The sequence below is a fragment of the Marmota monax genome, unplaced genomic scaffold (genome assembly GCF_021218885.2).
Source record: "Marmota monax isolate L192 unplaced genomic scaffold, Marmota_monax_Labrador192_F-V1.1 WCK01_AAM20220418_F8-fsc00042, whole genome shotgun sequence".
Lineage (NCBI taxonomy): Eukaryota > Metazoa > Chordata > Mammalia > Rodentia > Sciuridae > Marmota > Marmota monax.
Window position 1 is genome coordinate 8,929,874 of NW_026693008.1, and position 24,025 is coordinate 8,953,898.

Sequence of the window (24,025 nt, forward strand, 5' to 3'; positions counted from 1 at the left end):
TCAGAACCTGTGCAATACCCATAAGCCAAGGCATCAACTGCCATGTAGATCAAGAAAAGAGGTCACATTCACCTGAGGGGAACGTCTCTTCCTGGGACTGCTTTAATCGCCTCCTCTCTCTGGCTGATAATGGTCGGTCCTTTAAAGAAAGTCAGAGTCATTTCCATTCCTATTCATTATTTTTATAAAACCTATACTACAATGCATGACTGGCCTTAAGAAAAAGGGCCTGCAGTGGACTTTAAAGGAGTATCCCCTGGAAACCCACCCTTCTCAAAGTTACACCTTTCCTCAAGGAATGATCACAGACCTCATTTCTGGGACATGATCATTTTTGGAAAGGCAAAATGGACTTTTTATATTCGGAATCTTAAATTCAGAATCTACACAGTCTCCTTAATTAACTGGAAGTGACTATTTCTGAAACCACAGAATCTGTCCATTTCAATCAAAGCTTTTCTGAGAATCACAAATCTGTCCCAAGGTTTGGCAAAAAGCAGGGCTAAGATGCTTTACTGCAAAACTTCAAAATATGTGCTGGAGCTGGGCATGGTGGTGCATGCCTGTAATCCAAGTAACTCAGGAAGCTGAGGTAGGAGGATCACAAGTTCAAAGCCAATCTCAGCAACTTAGAGAGGTCCTAATCAACTTAGTGAGACCGTGTCTCTAAATAAAAAACAAAAAGGGGCTGGGGATGTGGCGCAGTGGTTAAGCACCCCTCAGTTCAATCCGTGGTATCAAAAACAAACAAACAAACAAAATAGGTGCAGGATTTTATAACCAAAAAGCTTTATAAGAGGGCTTTAAAATATCCAATATATACTCCCACAAACCTTTTTTTTTTCCATGAGTGTTTGTTGCTGGGAATTTCCACAAACTTTTGATGACATTTCACTGCTCCTTGAACTGCTCACAGACTCAATGACCATTCTGCTTGGGTTTTCAGCATTTTGTTGTGTTGATATAATAGCCACTTCTCCAACAGAGGGATGAGAAGGCAAAAGTTGAGGCGGTACCTGTTGGAACTAAATTAATTTAAAGGAAGAGAGTACCAGTTTTATATATACCACCTCCAAAGTTACCCTATTGGAAAGTTCCCTATGTATTTGTCAGTAATTTGCCCTTAATAATTTTAAAACATTGCATTGTTTATTTTTGTTGTTGTTTTGTTTTTTTTTTAAAGAGATTCTGTCAAAAGTGAATGACTATCTAAGAAGTTTATAGAAGTTACTTTAAGTAAGGAAGTGTCAATATGATATTGTGCAGAGAATGAAGGAAGAACTGTTCATCAATATAATAAGAAGAGCTCAAAGATTTACCCTCATTGGCCTGTTCCTTTAGCTCTCAAGATGACCTACCCATTTTTGCTGAGGAAGACAAACATCCTCACCATATTTCCAACTTGCCGATATTTGAAAACTCATATTAAGCATCTTGTCCTTGCTCCCCACTGGGGATTGAACTCAGAGAGGATCTACCACTAAGCTACATTCCCAGCCCTTTTTTATTTTATTTTGACACAGAGCCTCACTAAATTGCCAGGCTGACTTGGAACTTCCAATCCTCTGCCTCAGCCTCCCAAGTACTGGGATTACGGGCATGCACCACTGCACCCAGCTACTCCTTGTATTTCTTATGTGTCTTTTTGGCAACTGTTAACTGTTCTAAATGGAAATCAAGCTTCTCAGAGTCTGTCTCCTAAATAGTAGCACCATAACTTACTGCAAAGAGATCTCTACTGACCTGGCTCTTTCCTCCACTGTGCTCAGTCTGTTCTCTTTTCTTCTGCCGTCGTTGTCGAGACAGGGAAGGTTCAGAACCAGAGCTGTGTGGCTGTAAACCTGGGTGGATTGTGCCTTGTTTCTCCATAATACATTCACTATCAACTTGATCCTTAAAAACAATGAAATTACAAGAGTATACACAAAAGAACCTTACAGAATCATGAAACAGTCTTCTGAACTTCAAATGGCCAAAATACCTACTGTTAAAATTGCAAAATGAAAATGAAAGGGGCTCTCTTTCTCAAAATGAATGCATATTTACAGTGTTCACAGGCAAAGACAAAATGCTGACACCATCTAAATGTTCTGGATTCTTTTTAATTTTGCCCAAATAAAAATTATTTTTTTAATTAAATTACTGAAATTATGATTAACCTGACACTACTTACATTTGATTCAGTTAAAAAAAAAAAACAAACTCATGTAACTTTTAATAGGTTTTCTATTCCAAAAATGAACAAATGTTCTGAATGGAATCCAATTTGATTTAATACACATTTGGTCCCCAAGTAAACATTAGTTATTTGGATGCATAAAAAAATGCACAACAAAAAGAGTAGTAAGCTTGGAGTCAGATGGAATTATATGTGAGAAACCTAATCTCCCTGAGCTTGGTTTCCTCATCTAAAAATGGTTCTAATACCACCCTCCCCCATACATTGTACAATTGTGTCTTGATATTTTTGGGAGATCAACTCCAGGATCCCCTGCAGATCCAAACTCCTCAGATATTCAAGTCCCTTATATAAAATGGTATTGTATTTGCACATAACCTATGCACATCCTCTCAAATACTTTGTCATCCCTAGATTACTTATACAGCCTAATACAATCTAAATGTTGTATAAATAATTGTTGTACTGTATTGCTTAGGGAGTAATAAGAAAGATAAAAGGTCTGTCTATATGTGTTCAGTAAGGATGCAATTTGTCTTTTTCCAAATATTTTCAATCTGTGGTTGGTTGAATCCATAGATGTTCAACCTATGGATACAGAGGGATGACTATATTATTATTATTATTATTTTAGTACTGGGGATTGAACTCAGAGGTACTCAACCACTGAGCCACATTCCCAGCCCTATTTTGTATTTTATTTAGAGACAGGGTCTCACTGAGTTGTTTAGTGCCTTGCCATTGCTGAGGCAATCGAACTCGAAATTCTCCTGTCTCAGCCTCCCCAGCCAATGGGATTACAGGCATGCACTACCGCACCTGGCTCTAACTATATTATTGTTTAAGGTTAGCTGAAATGGTATACTAAAAGCAATTAGAACGATGTCTAGCACACAGATGCTCAAAAAATGGGAGCTACCAGTGGCACATAATGATAAATTATAACTTAAATAAATTTAAGTTATAATGATCACCAAATGACTTAATATTTGATCTAGATAGCTGATTTTAGACTCTACTATATATTTAAATAAAACAGTTCTTATATTTATTTAAAATTTTTTAAACTATCAGAATATCTTTGTTTTCAAGACGGACACTAGTAATTGAATATAATTCAACTGACATATTTTTACCAAAAGCCTACTCTGGTAATACATTTTAGACCATTATAATAATTTAGACCATTATTATTTTAGGCCATTGTCATTAAAACAACATTTTTAGACCCCTGGCAAACACAAAATTATGGGTAATTTATAAATTCTTTCAAGAGTATACCAATATTAGACATAAAATACATGTAGTTAATTTTACATTACTATATAATAATTAGTTGAACAAAGAGACCAGGGTGATAAGCAAAAAATGAACCAATTTTGAAGAAAGAAAAAGATTGATTTCTTTATTGGTGATTAAGTATAGAGTATTCTAAATAAAACTCATATATGTCCAAGAATAAAAGGAATAAATGACTCAGTGTGCTTCTCCATCAAATCCATGAAAAATTATCCCACTTTTATGAAGAAGAAAAAACAACAAAACAATAGGGGAAATACTGGACATGAAATTTTATCAAAGCAATAAAAAAAAATCTGCTCTAAAAGCTTGGTGTAAGAAACAGATTTGATCAGGAACAAGAAAAGAATACTGACTTTCACCACTTCTAATCCACACGCATTAGAAGTTTTAGGCAGGGCAGTTAAGCAAGAAAATAAAATAAAAGGAATTCCAATTGTCAAGAAGTGAAACTATATCTCTATTTGCAGATCACAAGATATTATATTCAAAAAACCCTAAGGAGTCCAATTAAAAAAAATTATTAGAACCAATAAACAAGCTGGGTTGGTGGCACAAGCAAGTAACCCTAGCAGCTCAGAAGGCTAAGGCAGGAAGACTGCAAGTCCGAGGCCAGCCTCAGCAACTTAATGAGATTCTGTCTGAAAAAATAAAAATAAAAAGGACTGGATGTAGCTCAGTGGTAAAGCACCCCTGGTTTCAATTTCCAGTACGAATTTGCGGATGACATGATAATATATTTAACAGACCCAAAAGGGTCTACAAAGAAACTGCTAGAGTTAATAAATGAATTCAGCAAAGTGGCAGGATATAAAATCAACACGCATAAATCAAAGGCATTCCTGTATATCAGCAACAAAACTTCTGAAATGGAAATGAGGAAAACCACTCCATTCACAATATCCTCAAAGAAAATAAGATACTTGGGAATCAACCTAACAAAAGAGGTGAAAGATTTATACAATGAAAACTACAGAACCCTAAAGAGAGAGAGAGAAGAAGATCTTAGAAGATGGAAAAATGTACCCTGTTCATGGATAGGCAGAACTAACATCATCAAAATGGCGATATTACCCAAAGTTCTCTACAGGTTTAATGCGATGCCAATCAAAATCCCAATGGCATTTCTTGTAGAAATAGATAAAGCAATCATGAAATTCATATGGAAAAACAAAAGACCCAGAATAGCAAAAGCAATTCTAAGCAGGAAGTGTGAATCTGGAGGTATAGCGATACCAGAGTTCAAACTGTACTACAAAGCAATAGTAACAAAAACAGCGTGGTACTGGTACCAAAACAGGCAGGTGGACCAATGGTACAGAATAGAGGACACAGAAACCAATCCACAAAATTACAACTTTCTTATATTTGATAAAGGGGCTAAAAGCATGCAATGGAGGAAGGATAGCATCTTCAACAAATGGTGCTGGGAAAATTGGAAATCCATATGCAACAAAATGAAACTGAATCCCTTTCTCTCGCCATGCACAAAAGTTAACTCAAAATGGATCAAGGAGCTAGATATCAAATCAGAGACACTGCGTCTGACAGAAGAAAAAGTTGGCTCCGATCTACATACTGTGGGGTCGGGCTCCAAATTCCTTAATAGGACGCCCATAGCCCAAGAGTTAATAACAAGAATAAACAAATGGGACTTACTTAAACTAAAAAGTTTTTTCTCAGCAAGAGAAACAATAAGAGAGGTAAATAGAAAGCCTACATCCTGGGAACAAATTTTTACCCCTCACACTTCAGATAGAGCCCTAATATCCAGAATATACAAAGAACTCAAAAAATTAAACAATAAGATAACAAATAACCCAATCAACAAATGGGCCAAGGACCTGAACAGACACTTCACAGAGGAGGACATACAATCAATCAACAAGTACATGAAAAAATGCTCACCATCTCTAGCAGTCAGAGAAATACAAATCAAAACCACCCTAAGATACCATCTCACTCCAGTAAGATTGGCAGCCATTATGAAGTCAAACAACAATAAGTGTTGGCAAGGATGTGGGGGAAAGGGTACACTTGTACACTGCTGGTGCGACTGCAAATTGGTGAGGCCAATTTGGAAAGCAGTATGGAGATTCCTGGGAAAGCTGGGAATGGATTCACCATTTGACCCAGTTATCGCCCTTCTCGGACTATTCCCTGAGGATCTTAAAAGAGCTTACTATAGGGATACTGCCACATCAATGATCATAGCGGCACAATTCACAATAGCTAGACTATGGAACCAACCTAGATGCCCTTCAATAGATGAATGGATAAAAAAAAAGTGTCATCTATACACAATGGAGTATTATGCAGAACTAAAAAATGACAAAATCATAGAATTTGCAGGGAAATGGATGGCATTAGAGCAGATTATGCTAATCGAAGCTAGCCAATCCTTAAAAAACAAATGCCAAATGTCTTCTTTGATATAAAGAGAGCAACTAAGAACAGAACAGGGAGGAGGAGCATGAGGAAAAGATTAACATTAAACAAAGACGAGTGAGGGGAGAGAAAGGGAGAGAGAAGGGAAAGCATATGGAAATGGTAGGAGACCCTCAATGTTACACAAAATTACATATAAGAGGTTGTGAGGGGAAAGGGCGGGGGGAAACAAGGGAGAGAATTGAACAACAGCAGATGAGGTAGAGAGGGAAGATGGGAGGGGAGGGGAGGGGGGATAGTAGGGGATAGGAAAGGTAGCAGAATACAACAGTCACTAATATGCCATTATGTAAAAATGTGAGTGTGTAACCGATGTCATTCTGCAATTTGTATTTGGGGTAAAAATGGGAGTTCATAACCCAATTGAGTCAAATGTATGAAAGATGATATATCATGAGCTTTGTAATGTTTTGAACAACCAATAAAAAAAAAAAGAAAAAAAAATTTCTAGTACCAAAATAAAACCAATCAACAAGTTAAGCAAGATTGTAGAATATGTAGATAAATTCTACATACTAGCAATGAACAATCCAAAAACTAAAGTATGAAAATAATTCATCTTACAATAGCATCACAAAGGATAAAATACTTAGAAATAAATGTAACAAAATAAGTTCAAGATACTGAAAACAAGAAACATCACTGAAAAATAATTACAGAAGCCCTAAATAAATGGAACGATATACCATATTCATGGAGTGAAAGGCACATTAAAATAGCAATGCTCTACAAATGATCTTCAGATTCAAAGTACCAAAAACCCAGCATGTTTTGCAGAATTTGTCAAGATGGTCTTAAAATTCATAAGGAAATGCAGAGAATCCAAAATAGCCAAAACCATTTTTAAAAATAAGATGGAAGACACCCACTTTGCAATTTCAATACTTACTACAAAGCTACAATAATTATGATATATTATATAGATAGACAGATCAATGAAACAGAATTGAGGTCTAGAAATAAACCCTTCCAATTTATAATCTATTGATTTTCAACAAGGGTGCCAAGACAATTCAATGGGGAAAGAATAATCTTATCATCAAATGGTGCTGGGACAATTGAATGTCTGCAAATAAAAAAAATGAAGTTGAATCCCTTCCTCATTTTATACACATGAATAAACTCCATATGGATCACAGACCTAAATTAAGAGTTAAAAGTATACTTTCTGGGGCTAGGGTTGTAGCTCAGTGGTAGAGTGCTTGCCTCGCATGCATGAGGCCCTGGGTTCGATCCCCAGCACCACATAAAAATAAACAAATAAAAATAAAGATATTTCGTCCATCTACAACTAAAAAAATATTTTTTTAAAAAAGCATACTTTTTGTAGAAAACATAAGAGTACATCTTTATGACACCAAAAGCACAAATAACATAGGAAATCATGGACAAAATTGAATGCCATGAAAATTAAAAACTTCTGTGCTTCAAAGAATGCCATCAAGAAAGCGAAAAGACAATCCAAAGAATGGGAAACAGTATTTTTAAGTCTTTTATCTGATAAGGATTGGTATCTAGAAGATAAAGAACTCTTCCAAATAAACCAATTAAAAATTGGCAGAGGGGGCTGGGGATGTGGCTCAAGTGGTAGCGCACTCGCATGGCATGCACAGGGCGCTGGGTTCGAGCCTCAGCACCACATAAAAATAAAATAAAGATGTTGTGTCCACCAAAAACTAAAAAAAAATAAATATTAAAAAATTCTCTCTCTCTCTTAAAAAAAAATTGGCAGGGGATCTCAATAGATTATTTCTCCAAAGGAAGTACATAAATGGCCAATAAACATAGGAAAAGATATTCAACATCATCAATCATTAAGGAGATGCAAATCAAAACCACAGTAAGACACTGCTACACACCCAGAAGAATGGTTGGAATCAAAATGGACAAGAAGCGTGGAAAGGATGTAGAGAAAATGGAACTCCCACACACTGCTGCTGAGAAGTAAAATTATAAAATTGCTTTGGAAATCAATTTTATAATTCCTCAAGAAGTTAGAGTCAGTATATGACCCAGCAGTAATTCCATTCCTAGGTTTACATCCAACAGAACTGAAAACACATACATAAAACGTACATCAATGTTCACACCAGCATTATCCATAATAGCCAAAATGTTGGTTGTAAACAACCCAAACATTCATCAACTGATGAACAGTCACATAAAATATCATAGATACATACAGGGGAATTTATTTGGCAATAAAAAGAAGACTGGTACATGCTACAAGCTTTTCATGGATAAACCTTGAAAACATTGTGCTAAAGTAAAAGCAGCCAGACATGAAAGGCTATAAATGTATATAATTCTTTTTTTTTTTTTTAAGAGAATTTTTTAATATTTACTTTTTAGTTTTCAGCGGATACAACATCTTTGTTTGTATGTGGTGCTGAGGATCGAACCCAGGCCGCACGCATGCCAGGCGAGCGCGCTACCGCTTGAGCCACATCCCCAGCCCCAAATGTATATAATTCTAAGAAATGCCCAGAATAGGCAAATTCATAGGGACAAATGTTGCCAGAGGATGGAGACAAGGAAGAATGGAGAGTGACTGCTGCTTGGGTATTGGTATTGGGATTAGTGGTTTGTTTTTTTTTTTTTGTGTGTGTGTGTGTGTGGTTTTGGCAGGTGATGAAGATATCCCTCTAAGTTTAAACTGGAATACAAAATAACTGATTTTCCTGACAATTAGAGTATACCCAACTATTGTAACCACACTTCCCAGTCTTCTTTCTGAAAGGGACTCCTAGTGTATATTACTCACATGGTCCTTTGGCTTTGGGTCTTTGTTTAGAGGCTGCAACAGCTTCACTGCTCCACTCCTATCCGCACTGCCACTATCAGAGGACAATGTGAGAATCAGGCTTTCAGGATGAGCACTAGACTTAGAATTATCCTGCAGACTCTCCTCCTTCACTTGAGAAATACTGCATTTATCTTTGTGCTCACTAGAGGCATCTAAGTGTCTTTGTTGATTCTTCTGAATTAGGCCATCATTCATGGAGTCTCTTCTTTCTGCAGGTAAGATGTCAATATTTACCCTACTGATTGTGGCTTGTGACTCTGCAGTACTGCTCATATCCAATTTGTCAGTGTGGACTTTCAGACTAGCAGGTGGTTTCAAGGGACCAATAACAATTGGTTTCTCCTGGGACAAACATTTATCTTCACTCTGAGCAAAAAGATGTTTTCAAATTATTAAAGAACTCCTGGACACACCAAATATAAAAATTAACTCAAAATTGAACAACACATTCCTCAAAAAGTTAAACATAGAAATACCTTTGAATTGCCATAGAATTACCATACTAGCAATTTCATTCCTATATACATACTCCAAAGAACCAAAAGCAGGGATTCAATAGGTATGTGTGAACCAATGTTTCTAGCAGCACTATTCAAAATAGCCAAAAGATGGAAACAACCCAAATGTCAATCAGTGGATGAATGGATGACCATAATGTGGATATACATACAATGGAATATTATTTAGTATTTAAAAGGGCGGGAATTCTAACACAGATGAACCGGAAAATACACCAAATGAAAAAGCCAGACACAAAAAGACAAATATTATATGCTGGTTCTATTTATATAAAATATCTAAAATAGGCAAATTCAATAAAGACAGAGTAGATGAGAGGTCACCAGGGCCTGGGGATGGAAGAACAGGGAGTTACTGCTTAACTGGTGAATTTTCTGTTTGGAATGATAAAAAGGTTTTGGAGATAATGGCAGTGGCTATAAGACATTGTGAATGTAATTGAAGGCACTGAACTGCATGATTTAAAATGGTTGAAATACTGCTGTGACCCCCCCCCCCAAAAAAAAAAAAGGTACAATGTACTCAAGTGGGACTTATTCCTGGAATGCAAAGATTATTCATATCGAAATCATCAATATAATACACCACATGAACAGAATGAAGGGGGAAAAACTACATGACCATCAATAATTGATGCAGAAAATGCATTTGACAAAATTCAACACTCTTTCATGGAAAAAAAATGGCACACTTGGAACAGAAGAAAACAATCTTAACATAATAAAAGCCATATGTAGAAAGCCTATACTGAACATTATAGTTAATGACGAAACTCTGAAAGCTTTTCCTGTAAGATTAGGAACACGGCAAACATGCCCACTCTCTCCACTTCTATTTACCACAATACTGGAAATTGTAGCTAGAGCAATTGAGAAGGAAGGAAGGAAGGAAGGAAGGAGGGAGGGAGGGAGGGAGGGAAGGAAGGAAGGAAGGAGAGGCATTGGAATTGAAAAGCAAGAAGTAAAATTATTCCTCTTCACAGATGAGATGATTTTTTAAAAATTTTGTTATTGTTGTTGTAGGTAAACAGTATGCCTTTATTTTATTTGTCTTATTTTTATGTGGTGCTAAGGATAGAACCCAATGCTTCACATGTGCTAGGCAAGTGTTCTGTCACTGAGCTACAGCCCCAGCCCAAGATGACATAATCTTAAATGTAGAAAACCCTAAAGACTCCACAAAAAAACTGTTGGAACTAACAAATGAATTTAGTAAAGTAGCAGGAGACAAAAATCAACAAATAAAAATCAGTTGTATTTCTATACACTAATAATGAACAATCTGAAAAGAAAATTATAAAAATAATTTCATTTATAATAGCATCAAAAAGAATTAAATAGTCAAGCTTGGTGATGTACTCCTATAATCCCAGCTACTCAGGAAGCTAAGGCTGGAAGATTCCAAGTTCAAGGTCAGCCTGAGCAACTTAGAACCTGAGTCAAAATAAAAAATAAAAAGGGCTGGGGATGTAGCTCAGTGGTTCAGTACCCATGGTTTCAATATTCAGTTCCATACACACCAAAAAAATGATAAAATAGAGGAATTAACATAACCAAGGATGTGAAAGACTTGTACAAAGAAAATTATAAAACACTGCTGTAAGAAATATGAAAAAAAAACTGCTACAGAATTCATCGGGAATCCTAAGGGATCCTAAATAACCAAAACAATCCTGAAAAAGAAGAACATAGCTAGATGACCCACATTTCCTAATTTAGAAACTTATTACAAAGCTATAATAATCAATGCTGTAAAACTGAAACTGACAGACATATAAACCAATATAAATGCCATGTGAATGAACTATAAAAACACACTAAGTCAAAGAAGCCAGACATGAAAGGTCACACATTGTATGATTCCATTTATATGAAATAATTAGGCTAGGTAAATCCATAGAGACAGAAACACATTGATGTGGGTCTGCAGTTGTAGCTCAGTGATAGAGTACTTGCCTAGCACATATGAGACACTAGGTTCGATCCTCAGAACCATATAAAAATAAATAAATAAAATAAAGAAATTAAAAAATACAGTAACATAAAAAAAAAGAAAACACTGGTGATTGCCAGGAGCTGGATGGGAGAGAGAAATGGGAGTGACTGCTGTAAAGGATTTCCTTTACGCTAATGAAAATGTTCTGGAACCAGATAAGAGGTGATGGTTGCACAACATTGTGAATGTACTAAATTCACATAATTGTTCACTTTAAAATGATTGATTTTAGGGCTGGGGTTGTGGCTCAGCAGTAGAGCATCTGCTCTACTAGCACATGCGAGGCCCTGGGTTCGATTCTCACAACCACATAAAAATAAATAAAATAAAAAGGTATTATGTCCAACTACAACTAAAAAATTAATATTTAAAATAAAATGGTTGATTTTATCTTATGCAAACTTCATCTCAAAGAAATCTAAAAAATTTTTACAGCCCTGACTTCATGAACAGTTCAATAGCCCACTGTGAATAAAGTGAGCTAAAATAATCACCTCACCAGTATTTTTTCTTTATAATACAGGCTTAATTAAAGCTCAACAGAATCTCTAGTAAAGCATAATCATTTCCCAACAAAATAATTTGTTTTTTTTTTTTTTTCCTTTCAGTACTGAGGATTGAACCCGGAAGCACTCTACGTCTAAGCTACCACCCCAGTCCATTTTATTTTTTCTCTTTTGAAACAGGGTCTCACTGAGTTCTCCAGGTTAGCCTCAAATTTGTGATCTTCCTTCCTCAGCCTCCTAAGTCTCTGGGATTTTACAAATGTGTGTTACTATGCCCAGAAGATAACCTATTTTTAAAATAGTTTCTAAAACATTATTCTTTAAAAAGAAACATACCATTATATATGTCTTAGAATCCTCAGCAGAATATTGTTGGTGATTGATTGCTTCAAGATTTGATCCTGCCTTTCTGGAAACAACAGTAGCAACAGGCTTGGATTTAGAATCACCATTTTTGATGTTATTTTTGGAGGTTTTTCTTTATAAAGAAAAAAAGAAGGGTTATTATCAATATGGTGAAGATTGAGAGTTTTTATGTATATATGAAGACGTATATACGTTATACTTCCTTAAGCACCATTTATAGAAAACAGTCTTCTAAAAATCTAGAAGGCATTTTACAAAACACCTGACCAGTAGTCTTCAAAACATTCAAGATTGTTAAAAAAAAAAAAAAAAGTGAAAAGCTATCACTGACCCAAGAAGACTAAGGAGAATGAGTATTAAATATACATTAGTAGGACTGGGGTTATGGCTCAGTGGTAGAACACTCGCCTAGCATGCGTGAATTACTGGGTTACATCCTCAGAACCACATAAAAATAAATAAATAAATAAAGGTATTGTGTTCATCTACTACTAAAAAAAAGGTTTTTTAAGGGCTGAGGTTATGGCTTAATGGTAGAATGCTCGCCTAGCACATGTGAGGCACTGGGTTTGATCCTTAGCACCACAAAAAAATAAATAAATAAATAAAACTTATATTTTTAACTATATCCCATGGTATCCTGGACTGAATTCTGGAACAGAAAAAGGGACATTAGAGAAAAAACTAGCAAAAGCAAAAGCAAATCTGGAGATTAATCAAGAGTAATGTACCTTGGCTGGTTTCTTAGTTTTGATAAATATACTATGGAAACATAAGGTGTAAACAATAGAAGAAACCAGGTGAAGGGTATACAGGAACTCTTTATACTATCTTTGCAACTTCTCAGTAAATACAAAGTTATTCTATGATAAAAATTCTACTAGAAAGTTCCTCACATTCAGAAGAAACAAGGTAAGTTTCATCTTCCAAGTTTCATATTAGCAATAATACCATAACTGCTTTGCTAAATTTGAGAGTAGAAATGAATGGTATACATTTCCTGACTTGCAGAAAAATGTTATACAGCAAAGTCATGCCCTGGCTGTTTTAGTGTGTTGTTTCTACATCTGGGGTAAACCTCTGGAGAATTCAAGGAAACTACGGATGTAAGGACATGATCTCCATGATCAGAACATGGAGATCACAGCAGAGGACAGAGATCAAAAACATTATTTTGAGCTAATGGCACTTAAAGAACAGCAGATATGAGAAAGGTGCTCTGACCCTCCTTTGTCTTCGTGAAAGTAAAAGATAAAACCCCATCTGAAAGACGTCCTCCCTCTATCAGAAGAAGAGGCCAAAGGTCTGTCTGGTTGGAAATTATACACAATATGAATAAAAAGATGGTCCTTCTTTATTCCCTGGCCTCTCTAGTATTGCCTTTCTCCTTCCAAATTTAATTTGCCACCACAAAAAGAGAAGCCAAAAGAGTGACAAGTTTGTTCAGCCCTAAACACCTGTTTGGTGAAGGTAGAACCTGTAAGTCAAAAATAGAAACTCTTGGGCTGGGGTTGTAGTTCAGTGGTTGAGCGCCTGCCTTGCATGCATGAGGCACTAGGTTCCATCCTCAGCACCTTATAAAATAAATAAATAAATAAAATAAAGATATTGTATCCATCTACAACTAAAAATATATATACATATATATTTTAAAAAAAGAAATTATTTTCTACAAAAGTTTTATGAATAAAAAAAGAAACCCTATGAACCAGGCACATTTGTGCATGCTTATAATCCCAGCAACTCAGGAGAATGTAGGCAAGAGGACAGCAAGTTCAAGGTCAGCCTTAGCAACTTAGTAAAGCCTTATACAATTTAACAAGAATTTGTCTCAAAATAAAAATAAAAAGAGCTGGGGATTGTAGCTCGGTGGTAAAACAGCCCTGGGTTCAATCCCCAGTACCACAAAAAAAGGGAGAAATCTCACAAATGCTCAGGAATTTGAACACTATTTTTATATGTATACAACTATCCTCTTACATAATAACTAATATAATAGTAGTACTCTAAATAGTTCCCTAGATTTCTGATTTTAGCAATTAGGCAAATTTCCACATGTATTTCAAAGGTGCCAGAATATGCCATCCCAAAATATGCCACTTTGGCAGAAGGATTACTTTGACCTAACAGCACTTAAACTGCAAATGTAAGAAGGATGTGCTGATCTTTCTTTTTCTTCCTGAAAGCAAGAGAAAAAAACCCTAATGGAAGTTGTCTTCTCAGTATCAGAAGGAGAGTTAAGGGCTGTGGATATAACTCAGTTGGTAGAGTGCTTGCTTTACATACGCAAGGCCCTAGGTTCAATCCCCAGTACCACCAAAAAAAAAAAAAGAAGAAGAAGAAGGAAAGTTAAGTTCTTATCCTGAATGGAAAGTTGAGATTGAGAATTCTATACAAATATAACTCGTTAAAGTAATTCTTAGCCTCCTTTGGCCTCTCCAGTTCGATTATTTTTCCACAATTGTCTCTCCTGTTCAACCCAGAATTTTGCATTTAGGTTTCACCACTCTTTGAGGTCTTCATTTCTTTTTGAGAGCTCCAGTGTCACGTAAGTTTTATTAAATAAGTGTGTACTTTTTTCTTGTTAATTTGTCTTACATCAGTTTCTTGGGCCTAAGCCAAAAAATCCAAAAAGGGGAAAATTTTGCCTCTCTACATATTCTAATAATGCAATTTTACTTCATGTTTAAAAAACACTCACCATAAATTATTGCATATGAAAATTATAGAAGCTACCATCTATTTATTCCATCTATCTAGCCCAGCTATTTACAAAGGAAGTATCTTACGCCTTCGTGGCCTCCAAAAACACAGAGATTTGGCGTTTTATATAAGGCTGCCTCAGGATGCTCCTCACAGAGGGTCTTTCTTCAGGTCTTTTGCTCAGCATTGTTCTTATCAGTTCTGCCAGCTCTGGGCTATAAACGCTTGGCATTGGTGGCAGCTACAAAGAAAAATAATAATGCAATTATAACTAGTGATCTTATGAATTAAATAAAAGATAATAAAAGTTTCCCAATATTTACTTAAATTCTTACATCCATACATTCACTGAAGTAGAAAATAAACCAGCCTAGAGCTGGGAATGTGGCTCAGTGGTAGAGTGCTCTCCTGGCATGCATGAAGCTCTGGGTTCAATCCCCAGCACCAAAAAAAAAAAAAAAGAAAAGAAAGAAAGATTTATACACCAGGGTGTTCAATGCAGTATTGTTCAACAAATAAAAACAAATTCCCCTCCATAATGAACCTGTGGAATAAAGTATGGTACATTCTTCCTATAGACTACTAGGCAGCTGCTTAAAAAATATAAGTATTGACCAGAAAAGATGTCTCTTATGCATTAACCCAATAAAAGGAAGTTGTGTACCATGGAATACAGCCTGATTCCATTTCAGTTTCTTTTTTTAAGTGTCTGTATGTGTATATATACTGAGTCATGTCTGTTTTAAGGCAGAGAAAAGCTAGGAGGCCTAGCTTGTTAGCAGTGGTTATCTCTAGGGGAAACAAAAGAGAAGGAATTTCGCTCCTTTCTTTTGGATTTTTTAAGTAATAGAATATAGAAAAATTTTAATTTTTGTTTGTGTTTTTTTAATATTTTTCAAATTTAAAAATTAAATGAGTTTTGGGATAATACTAAAATTAGTAGGTGATCTGGAATCTTAAAATTTAATGGTGCGTGGACTCTTGACACTACAAAGGGCAACACCCTCATAACATACAAAGTTAGTGCAATGGTACATGTCTGTAATCCCAACAACTGAAGAGGCTAAAGCAGGAGGATCACAAGCTCAAGGCCAGCCTCAGCAACTTAGTGAGACCCTATCTCAAAATAAAAAATCAAAAGGACTAGGGATGTAGCTCAATAGTAAAGCATCCCTGGGTTCAACTCCTAGTACTAAAATGCTTTCTGCAGTTTCTAACCACTTATTAGTGATCGTGATGATTTTGAATGGAACAAGTTCAAACAGAGTAGACTCATTGTAAATAGACTCACTCAACCATCAGCTGCTCAGGAGATGATGCCAACAGCCTCTCAGAGCACCAGCACATCCTGTGGCTACAGAGAAAGATTTTCAAAAAGTAGATTCTTTTGAGCCATTAAGCCACCTCTTTTTTTTTTTTTTGGCATCATGTTGGGGATTGAACCCAGGGCCTTGTGCATGCAAGGCAAGCACTCTACCAACTGAGCTATATCCCTAGCCCCCATTAAGCTACCTCTACAAATTAATATAAGAAATTATCAAAACCAGGCACAGCGGTATACACCTGTAATTTCAGTTTCTTAGGAGGCTATGACAATAAGACAAGTTCAAGGCCAGTTTGGGCAACTTGGTGAAACCCTATCTCAAAATGAAAAGCAAAAAGGGACTGGGATATAGCTCAATGGTAGAGCGTCCCTGGCTTCAAGCCCCTGGACCACACAGATACCCAAAAAAAAAAAAAAAATCAATTCTTTCTTTTTAAGTTCAGTCTTACATAGAAGGAACCCACCTTCCCTCTATCCCAGCCAATAGTGGGGACTGAATCCAAGGGTGCTTTATCACTAGACTACACGCGCGCCCCCCCCCCCCACGACTTCTTTTGAAACAAGATCTTGCCAAGTTGCTGAGGCTGGCTTTGAACTTGACCCAGTTTCAATGACTACTCATTAACTAACCAAAATCATCCAAGATTTAACAGTAGTTATTTACAAATCTGCATTACATAAACCTTGCTTAATTAATTCTAGATTAGCTTTTTACCTTTCCTTCAATAATCCGATAAACTAAAGAATTCATGTCTTTTGCATTGAAAGCATGTTTCAGGGTGGCCATTTCATAGACACAGCATCCCAAAGCCCAAACATCAGACTAGGAAAAAAAAAAAAAAGTGAGTGATTAAATGCTAGAAGACCTTATTTTCACTTTTCCCTGTTTAAAAAAAAAAGATATTGTCCTTTAATCAACACACAGATAATTCTGATTTAACTGTTCTGATGGGTTCTAAAATGAATACTCTCCCAGAGACAAGGTGAAAACATGCATAGCCAATCCTACCTTATAGTTGTAGGGTCTGTTTGAGAACAATTCAGGGCTCATGTAATAGGGTGTGCCAATGAGGGTGCTTGCCATGTCACAGTGGTTTTCTAACACTCGAGCAATTCCTAGGTCACCCACTTTGATGATGTTTGTTCTTGTGAGAAAGACATTTTGAGTTTTCAGATCTCGATGAAGGATGTGTTTTTCATGTAAATACTGAGAAGAGAAATCGAATCTCATTTTATATAAACACGCTGATTTATTTATTTATTCCTTTTTAAATATCATCAGTAATTGCAGGAATTAAAGAGCCTTCATTACCTATCTACCAAAACATTATTGTTTTATAATCTCTAAATAAAATACAAACTTCAAAGTAAAAATATTATAAGTTCTACACTTTAACTGGCCCTTAACCTTCCAAAATTGTTTCCTGGTATCTTGACAATCACACCATTTTAGTATTACCTGGATCCAGTTTTAAAATATGCCTATAAACTCCCGCTGAAGGTAGGAAACTTACACAAAGTCAGGTGTGCATTCCTCTCAGACTCATGAAATCCTGGGCATAATGTTTTCAAATATTACAAGATCATCTGTATTTAGAGAATATCTTAGAACTTAAACAACAAAGGCAAGTAATTCTGGATAATTCTGCCCAGTTTCAGATTGGCAGTTCACAAACAGTCTCACTCTGAGGTATGTGTATATTAAACAGAAATTTGTGCACTTCTACCTCCACTGCCACAGCAGGATAAAAGCCCAAACTCCCACTGTTTAGGAATATTAATTAGAAAAGCCACCTTTCAGCATGACACAGCTCACCAGCTACTGACAAACATGATCATTCTTTGCTCTTTGTTGATTCAGGGTCTTTGTTTTTTGTTTTTTTTTTTTTGTATTAGGGATTGAACCCAGGGACACTTAACCACTGAGCCACATCCCAGCCCTTTTTTTTTTTTTTTAATTAATTAGAGACAGGGTTGTTTAGGGCAACCTCACAGAGTTGCTTAGGGCCTTGCTAAGTTGCTGAGGTTGGCTTTGAACTTACAATCCTCCTTCCTCAGTCTCCAGAGTCACTGGGATTACAGATGTGCACCACCATGCCCAGCTGACTTAGGCTCCTTAAAATTAACCTTGTTATGAATATTAAATGAAAAAAGAATTAGCTCCCTGCCCCCTGAAATTAGACATGGAATCTGTGTCTACTATAATATAGATATCACTCACTCAGAAACATTCCAATGTTATAGTAAGAGGGACAGGGTCCACTTTATACATTCATTCTCCAAAAAACGTTTTGTTCATGTAAGCATTGGGGAAATTTTTTCTTAAAATACACATCATCTTCCTGCCACCTTGGAGCAAGTGGGATGTTATGAGTATAAACAGTACCTGCAAAGCCATGGCAATCTGTACAAACCATTCTACCACCTGACTTTCAGGCAGAAGTTGCCCTTTTTGCTCCTTGAGCTTCCGGTACAGATCACCTCCTTCACAGAAGCCCATGACAATGTAGAGCAGGCCATCTCCTCCCTCCCACGACTCTTTGTAGGTGACAATGTTGGGGTGCTTCAGCTGAGACAAGAGCTGAGCTTCCTGTTCAGCAGCTCGCCGTTCTCGGCTGGAGGCATTTCGGAGGTTCAGTTTTTTGATGACATACTAACAATGAAAACACATATTTTTACAATATGCATGTAAACATACAGTTTTGTAGGTTCTAAACTGTCTAAGAGCTTTCATAAATGTCCTCAAAACCAACCTTCTGGAACCAGTCAGATAACCCACTAATTTTGTATTTTACAAAGCATAAAATTGCTAGAGATGTAACTCAGTTGATAGAGCACTTTCCCAGCATGCACAAAGCCCCTGATTCAATCCACAGCGCCACAAAGAGAAAAGGGAAGCATGAAACCAGGGAAAATTTTTGCTGTTACTAATGATACTTTTTATAAGTTGGGCCATGTAGGGTCACAAAAAAGAAATTATCCTTTCCATCTGCAGTTTACAATTTCATTGAGCCAAACCAGCAGTCCCATCTACTTTAGGAGACTGAGACAGGATTGTTTGAGTCCAGGAATTCAAAGCCAGCTGGGAATAGTGAGATCCCCATCTCAGAAAAAATGGTATGCATGGTGAAGCACACCTGGAATCCCAGTGACTCAAGAGGCTGAGGAAGAAGGATTGCAAGTCCAAGGCCAGCTTCAGCAACTTTACGAGCCCTAAACAATTCAATAAGGCCCTGTCTGAAAATATTAAAAAAAAAAGTAGCTCAGTGGTAAAGTACCCCTGGGTTCAATTCCCAGAACAAAAAAAGGAAAAAAAAGAGGAAGAAGAAGATGACAACAAAACAAAAAATATACAAATTAATTAATGGCTAAAAAGTGAATCAAAAATAACATACCATTGGATCAGTCATAAAATCTGGGTTAGAGAGTCCTTAATTCCTTAACCTCTAAGTTCCCCCTACAAAGAGGCATAAAAATATATCTTGAATATACATCTCCAGACAGAATGGGTTTATGGATACTCCATGAGTTATTAGATAATCCATGGTCCAGGAAGGTTGAAAATCACTGATCCTCAACCTACAAAATTATTCTTACTTTTAAAAAAATCAACATGCTTTAACATCTACTATACTTCCCTCACTCAAAAGACCATACAATTCATTTCTTCAAAAAACACATACAAAAAGGTGCTTTGTGAAATGTAAACTACTACTCAAACATGAAGGGCTATTATTATAACTAATCTCCTGTCCTCAGCTCAAAAATCTAAGGAAAATCCCCCTGTGCCTATTGAATAAACCTCTTATGCCTGAGCTTGTGTTCCAAGCACAGCAACCAGCACCCGGGACAAGGAGGAATAGGTAAGTGGGCCTGTGCTTAGGGTGAACATCTCTTAGTTTGCTTGATGCAACTGGGTTGTCAGTGATCTGTTAATAGTACTTCCTTTCAGTTTCAAAATTGTCCCAGCTTGTACAATACACTATGTAATCACTCTTCTTAATAAACCATATTGAAGAACTTGTTCATTATCCTTTGGGTGACAGGATAAAGTGTTTTAAGCAAAGGTGTGATAACATCGCTTTGAAGTTTTAGAAAGAGCATGGAAGCTGAAGCAAAGTAAGTGATGGGTCACAGAGCATCAAGTAGGTGTGGGGGAAAAAAGTGGTATCCTGGATTGGGCTCCTAACATTGGAGACGGAGAACCCTGTTGCCTTAGTGATGTATAAAAATAATCAGAGTTGGGGGGCATTAAAGATAACCCATGTACCCAGCGTGGGAAACTGCATGGCTGATGATACTGCTCAATTGAAATAGGGGCTGGGAATGAAGGTTTGGCAGGAAGGTGATGAGCTGAGTTTTAAATGAGTCCAGCAATCTGCAGTTAGAGAAGTTTGGGATTCTTTGTTCACGAAGTAAGGCTTGAGAGGTGCTGGGTTAGAATGCATGATACTTGCCTGCTCACATGGAATTGTTAGGGGTGGGAAAAAGGTGTGTACATCAAGCACACCACTCACTACCACCTATGAGAAGTAGAGGAAGAATGTGCGCATATGATAACGGGCCTGGCCTCGTCTTGATAGTTTGGGACAATTTCCCTGAAGAAGTGCCATCCTAGATGAAACCTTTCACCCCGCCCCGGGCCTCGTCCTCTGGAATCGGTTCATGCAGCCCTGCCCACCCTTTGCTGGGCCCGACCCCCGCGGACCTGCCTGCCGTCCCGCCGGTGTTTCACGAGCGTCACCTCCCCGTAGCTGCCTTTGCCCACGACCCGCACGTAGCAATAGGCGGCCAGGGGCATATTCCTGACGCAGACCCACAGTCGAGATGCTGCGGCAGCAGGTAGGGCGGCGGGCCGCAGCAGGAGGTCCCGCTCATGCCCGAGAGGCTGCGGTAGGGTAGGCTGTGGAGACGGCCTGGAAGGGGTAGAAGCACCTAAAGCCGGCCCGCCGCGACGCCGCTGCCATAGCGATCCCAGTCGGCGCAGTCCTGCGCATGCTCTGACTTTCCCACAGGACCCGCCATAGAGCTGACGCGGGAGAGGCCAGAGTGGTTTCGCCGTCCTGGGAGAACCTGCCATAGAGCCGCGACGCTGGCCGGCCAGAGCGACTCCGCCGGGTCCTGCGCAAGCTCCGTGAGCCTCGGCTCAACTGCACAATTGCCATTTACTGTGGAAGCTTTTGCTGGTTTTGCAGTTGATGATTCTAAGAGATTTATGCGTATGGTTCATTCATTCTGTGAATATTTACTGATCGCCTGTGTGCTTGTCTGTCAAAGTCCTTGCCTTCCTGGAGCTCACATTCTAATGTGTGTGTCTGCGTGTGACATACGCTCGCTTTATCTCATGCATAACGGTCTGTGCACCCAAGGTCCATCTTACTTTTTGATACTTTACAAAGTTGAAGATATCAGTACTTTTCCAACCGTTTGGTCCAGCCAACATCTCCCTTTCCTAGAAGCATTTACTTTAAAACAACAACAACAAAAAAAAGTGTACAATTAAAAATCTTTTCCCCTGCCCCTGATAAATAGATTTAGATAGACGAGAGATGATCTAGATATATCGTGCAACACCGGAGTATCTTTCTCAAGGACTGAAATCCCTTCTTTTGAGATTTAATCATCAGCAAGGGTTAGGTCTCTGTCTCCAGTCTATGTGGGAGGATAGAATCCTAATTTCCACATTGCCAGCTAGCAAAAACAGCTGGTTTAATTATGTTTACATTGACCAACCCATTGTAATTTTTCATTTCCCTTTATCTATGTGAGCCCCCTGCTCACTCCTCTTTACTCTCTCATTCTCCCTTTATAACGCGCAGTCACCTCTACATAAATTGGAATGAAGCTCAGCTTTTCTTCCTACTGTCAGTAGTTACTGAATAAAAATCTGTTTTCTCTGCTTTTTACTAAAGCCTGGCTTTATCTTTACCAACATCATTAACTTAAGTTCAATATTTGTTTATGATTCTTTTTTTCTTTTGGTTTTCTTGTGGAAACGAAATTTGCATTGTGGATGAAATATGTTTGTTTGTTTTGGGTACTGGGGATTGAACTCAGGGGCACTCGACCACTGAGCCACATCCCCAGCCCTATTTTGTACTTTATTTAGAGACAGGGTCTCACTGAGTTGCTCAGCACCTCGCCTTTGCTGAGGCTGGCTTTGAACTTGCGATCCTCCTGCCTCAACCTCCTGAGCTGCTGGGATTACAGGCAGGCGCCACCATGCCCAGCGAAATATGCAAATCTTAAACGTATAATTAGATAATGTTGACAAATCCCTTCACCAAACTCTATCAAGATATAAACCAAAAGAAGCCGGGAGCGCTAGCGCACTGACAAAACTGACAGTAGGGACTCAAATAAATAAATGAACACCCATGTTCATAGCGACATTATTCACAACAGCCAAAAACTGGAAGCAATCTAAGTACTCATATTTGGATGTTGGATAAGCAATATCTGTATACAGATATTGGAATATTATTAAGCCTAATTAAAGGAAGGAAACTGACATGCTGCAACATGGCTGGACCTTGAGGACATTATGCTAAGGGAAACAAGGTAGCGACCAATGTGACTTGTGTGAGGTATCTAGAGTAGGCAAATTCATAGAGACACAGGAAGTAGAATGGTGTCAGTGGTTGGGGAGGGGCGAATTGGGAGTTAGTGTTTAATGGATACAAAACTTCATTTGAGGAGAATGAAAAACATCCAGAGATGGACGGTGGTGATGGTCCCACAACAATGTGAATATAATAGGTCACTAAGTTGTGCACTTAAAAATGGTGAAAATGTTAAATTTTTTTTAAGTTTCAAGAAAGAGCTACAGCAGTGTTTTCAACCTTTACTTCATTATCACATTCCTGAAGAGCCTTTTCAGACTGCGTTTTCTAATCACTCCCCTGCCATGAATTTTTTTAAATATTTATTTTTTAGTTATAGGTGGGCACAATATTTTATTTTTATGTGGTGCTGAGGATCGAACCCAGTGCCTCACGCATGGTAGGTAAGCGACCTACCCTCTGGGCCACAACCCAGCCCCAAATTAATACTTTTTAAAAAATAATTTAGTTGCAGATGAACACAATACCTTTATTTTATTTTTTTTAATTAAAAAAATTTTTTTATAGTTGAGCACAATACCTTTATAATTTATTTTTATGTGATGCTGAGGATCGAACCCAGGGGTGCTAGGCGAACGCTCTACAGCTGGCCACAACCCCAGCCCTATTTTTTAAAATTTTTATGTGGTGCTGAGTATTGAACCAAGTGCCTCACACATGCTAGACAAACGTTCTATTACTGAGCCACCACACCAGCCCTAAATTATACTTTACATACTCTTTTGCATCTGGTTGTTCATTCAGTACAATATCTATGAAATTCATTTCTGTCATTTCTATCAATAACTTGTTCCTTTTTAAAAAATATTTATTTTTTAGTTGTAGATGGACACAATACATTTATTTTATTTTATTTTTTATTTTTATATGGTGCTGAGGATTGAACCCAGGGCCTCACATGTGCTAGGCAAGTTGTGGCTCTACCACTGAGCCACAACTCTAGCCCCAATAATTTGTTCCTTTTTATTGCCAAAGAATATTGTAATTACACAAGTACCTTGCAATTTGTTTATCTACTTACTTGTTAATGGGTATTTGTGTTCTTTCCCCTTTGGATTATCATAAATAAAGATTTTATGAACATTGGTGTCTTTTTGAGAATACACTGGGTAAATATGTGGGAATGGAGTTGCTGGGTCATAGGATGAGCAAATAATTAGCTTTGTAGGGAGGGGTTTATTTTGACATCAAGTGAATTAGCTCATATATCTTTCCATCAACACCATGAAGCTGGTACTATTATCATCCCTATTTTAA

General features: G+C 37.4%; 1 protein-coding gene and 1 non-coding gene across 4 annotated transcripts in view; one reads left to right on the top strand and one right to left on the bottom strand.

Annotated features, from left to right (window-relative positions):
- The window catches only part of Nek4 (NIMA related kinase 4), a 30,126-nt gene extending 8,941 nt beyond the window's left edge, over positions 1 to 21,185 (bottom strand). Inside the window, exons 1-10 of one of the 3 annotated variants that reach the window (XM_046452840.2) lie at positions 20,854 to 21,185; positions 18,532 to 18,798; positions 17,155 to 17,352; positions 16,861 to 16,968; positions 14,908 to 15,062; positions 12,089 to 12,230; positions 8,691 to 9,098; positions 1,744 to 1,893; positions 834 to 1,025; positions 73 to 139 (exon numbers count right to left, since the gene is read on the bottom strand). In XM_046452840.2, the coding sequence (XP_046308796.1) occupies positions 73 to 139; positions 834 to 1,025; positions 1,744 to 1,893; positions 8,691 to 9,098; positions 12,089 to 12,230; positions 14,908 to 15,062; positions 16,861 to 16,968; positions 17,155 to 17,352; positions 18,532 to 18,798; positions 20,854 to 20,946 (1,780 nt within the window). In that variant the 5' untranslated portion in view covers positions 20,947 to 21,185. Of the gene's footprint in view, positions 1 to 72; positions 140 to 833; positions 1,026 to 1,743; positions 1,894 to 8,690; positions 9,099 to 12,088; positions 12,231 to 14,907; positions 15,063 to 16,860; positions 16,969 to 17,154; positions 17,353 to 18,531; positions 18,799 to 19,540; positions 19,614 to 20,853 lie in introns of those variants that run through there. The other 2 variants (XM_046452842.2, XM_046452841.2) reach the window with 2 other exon arrangements.
- On the top strand, positions 7,104 to 7,171 carry Trnaa-cgc (transfer RNA alanine (anticodon CGC)). The gene has a single exon. It is a non-coding gene; the product is annotated as a tRNA-Ala (tRNA).
- Positions 21,186 to 24,025: the final 2,840 nt, after the last annotated feature.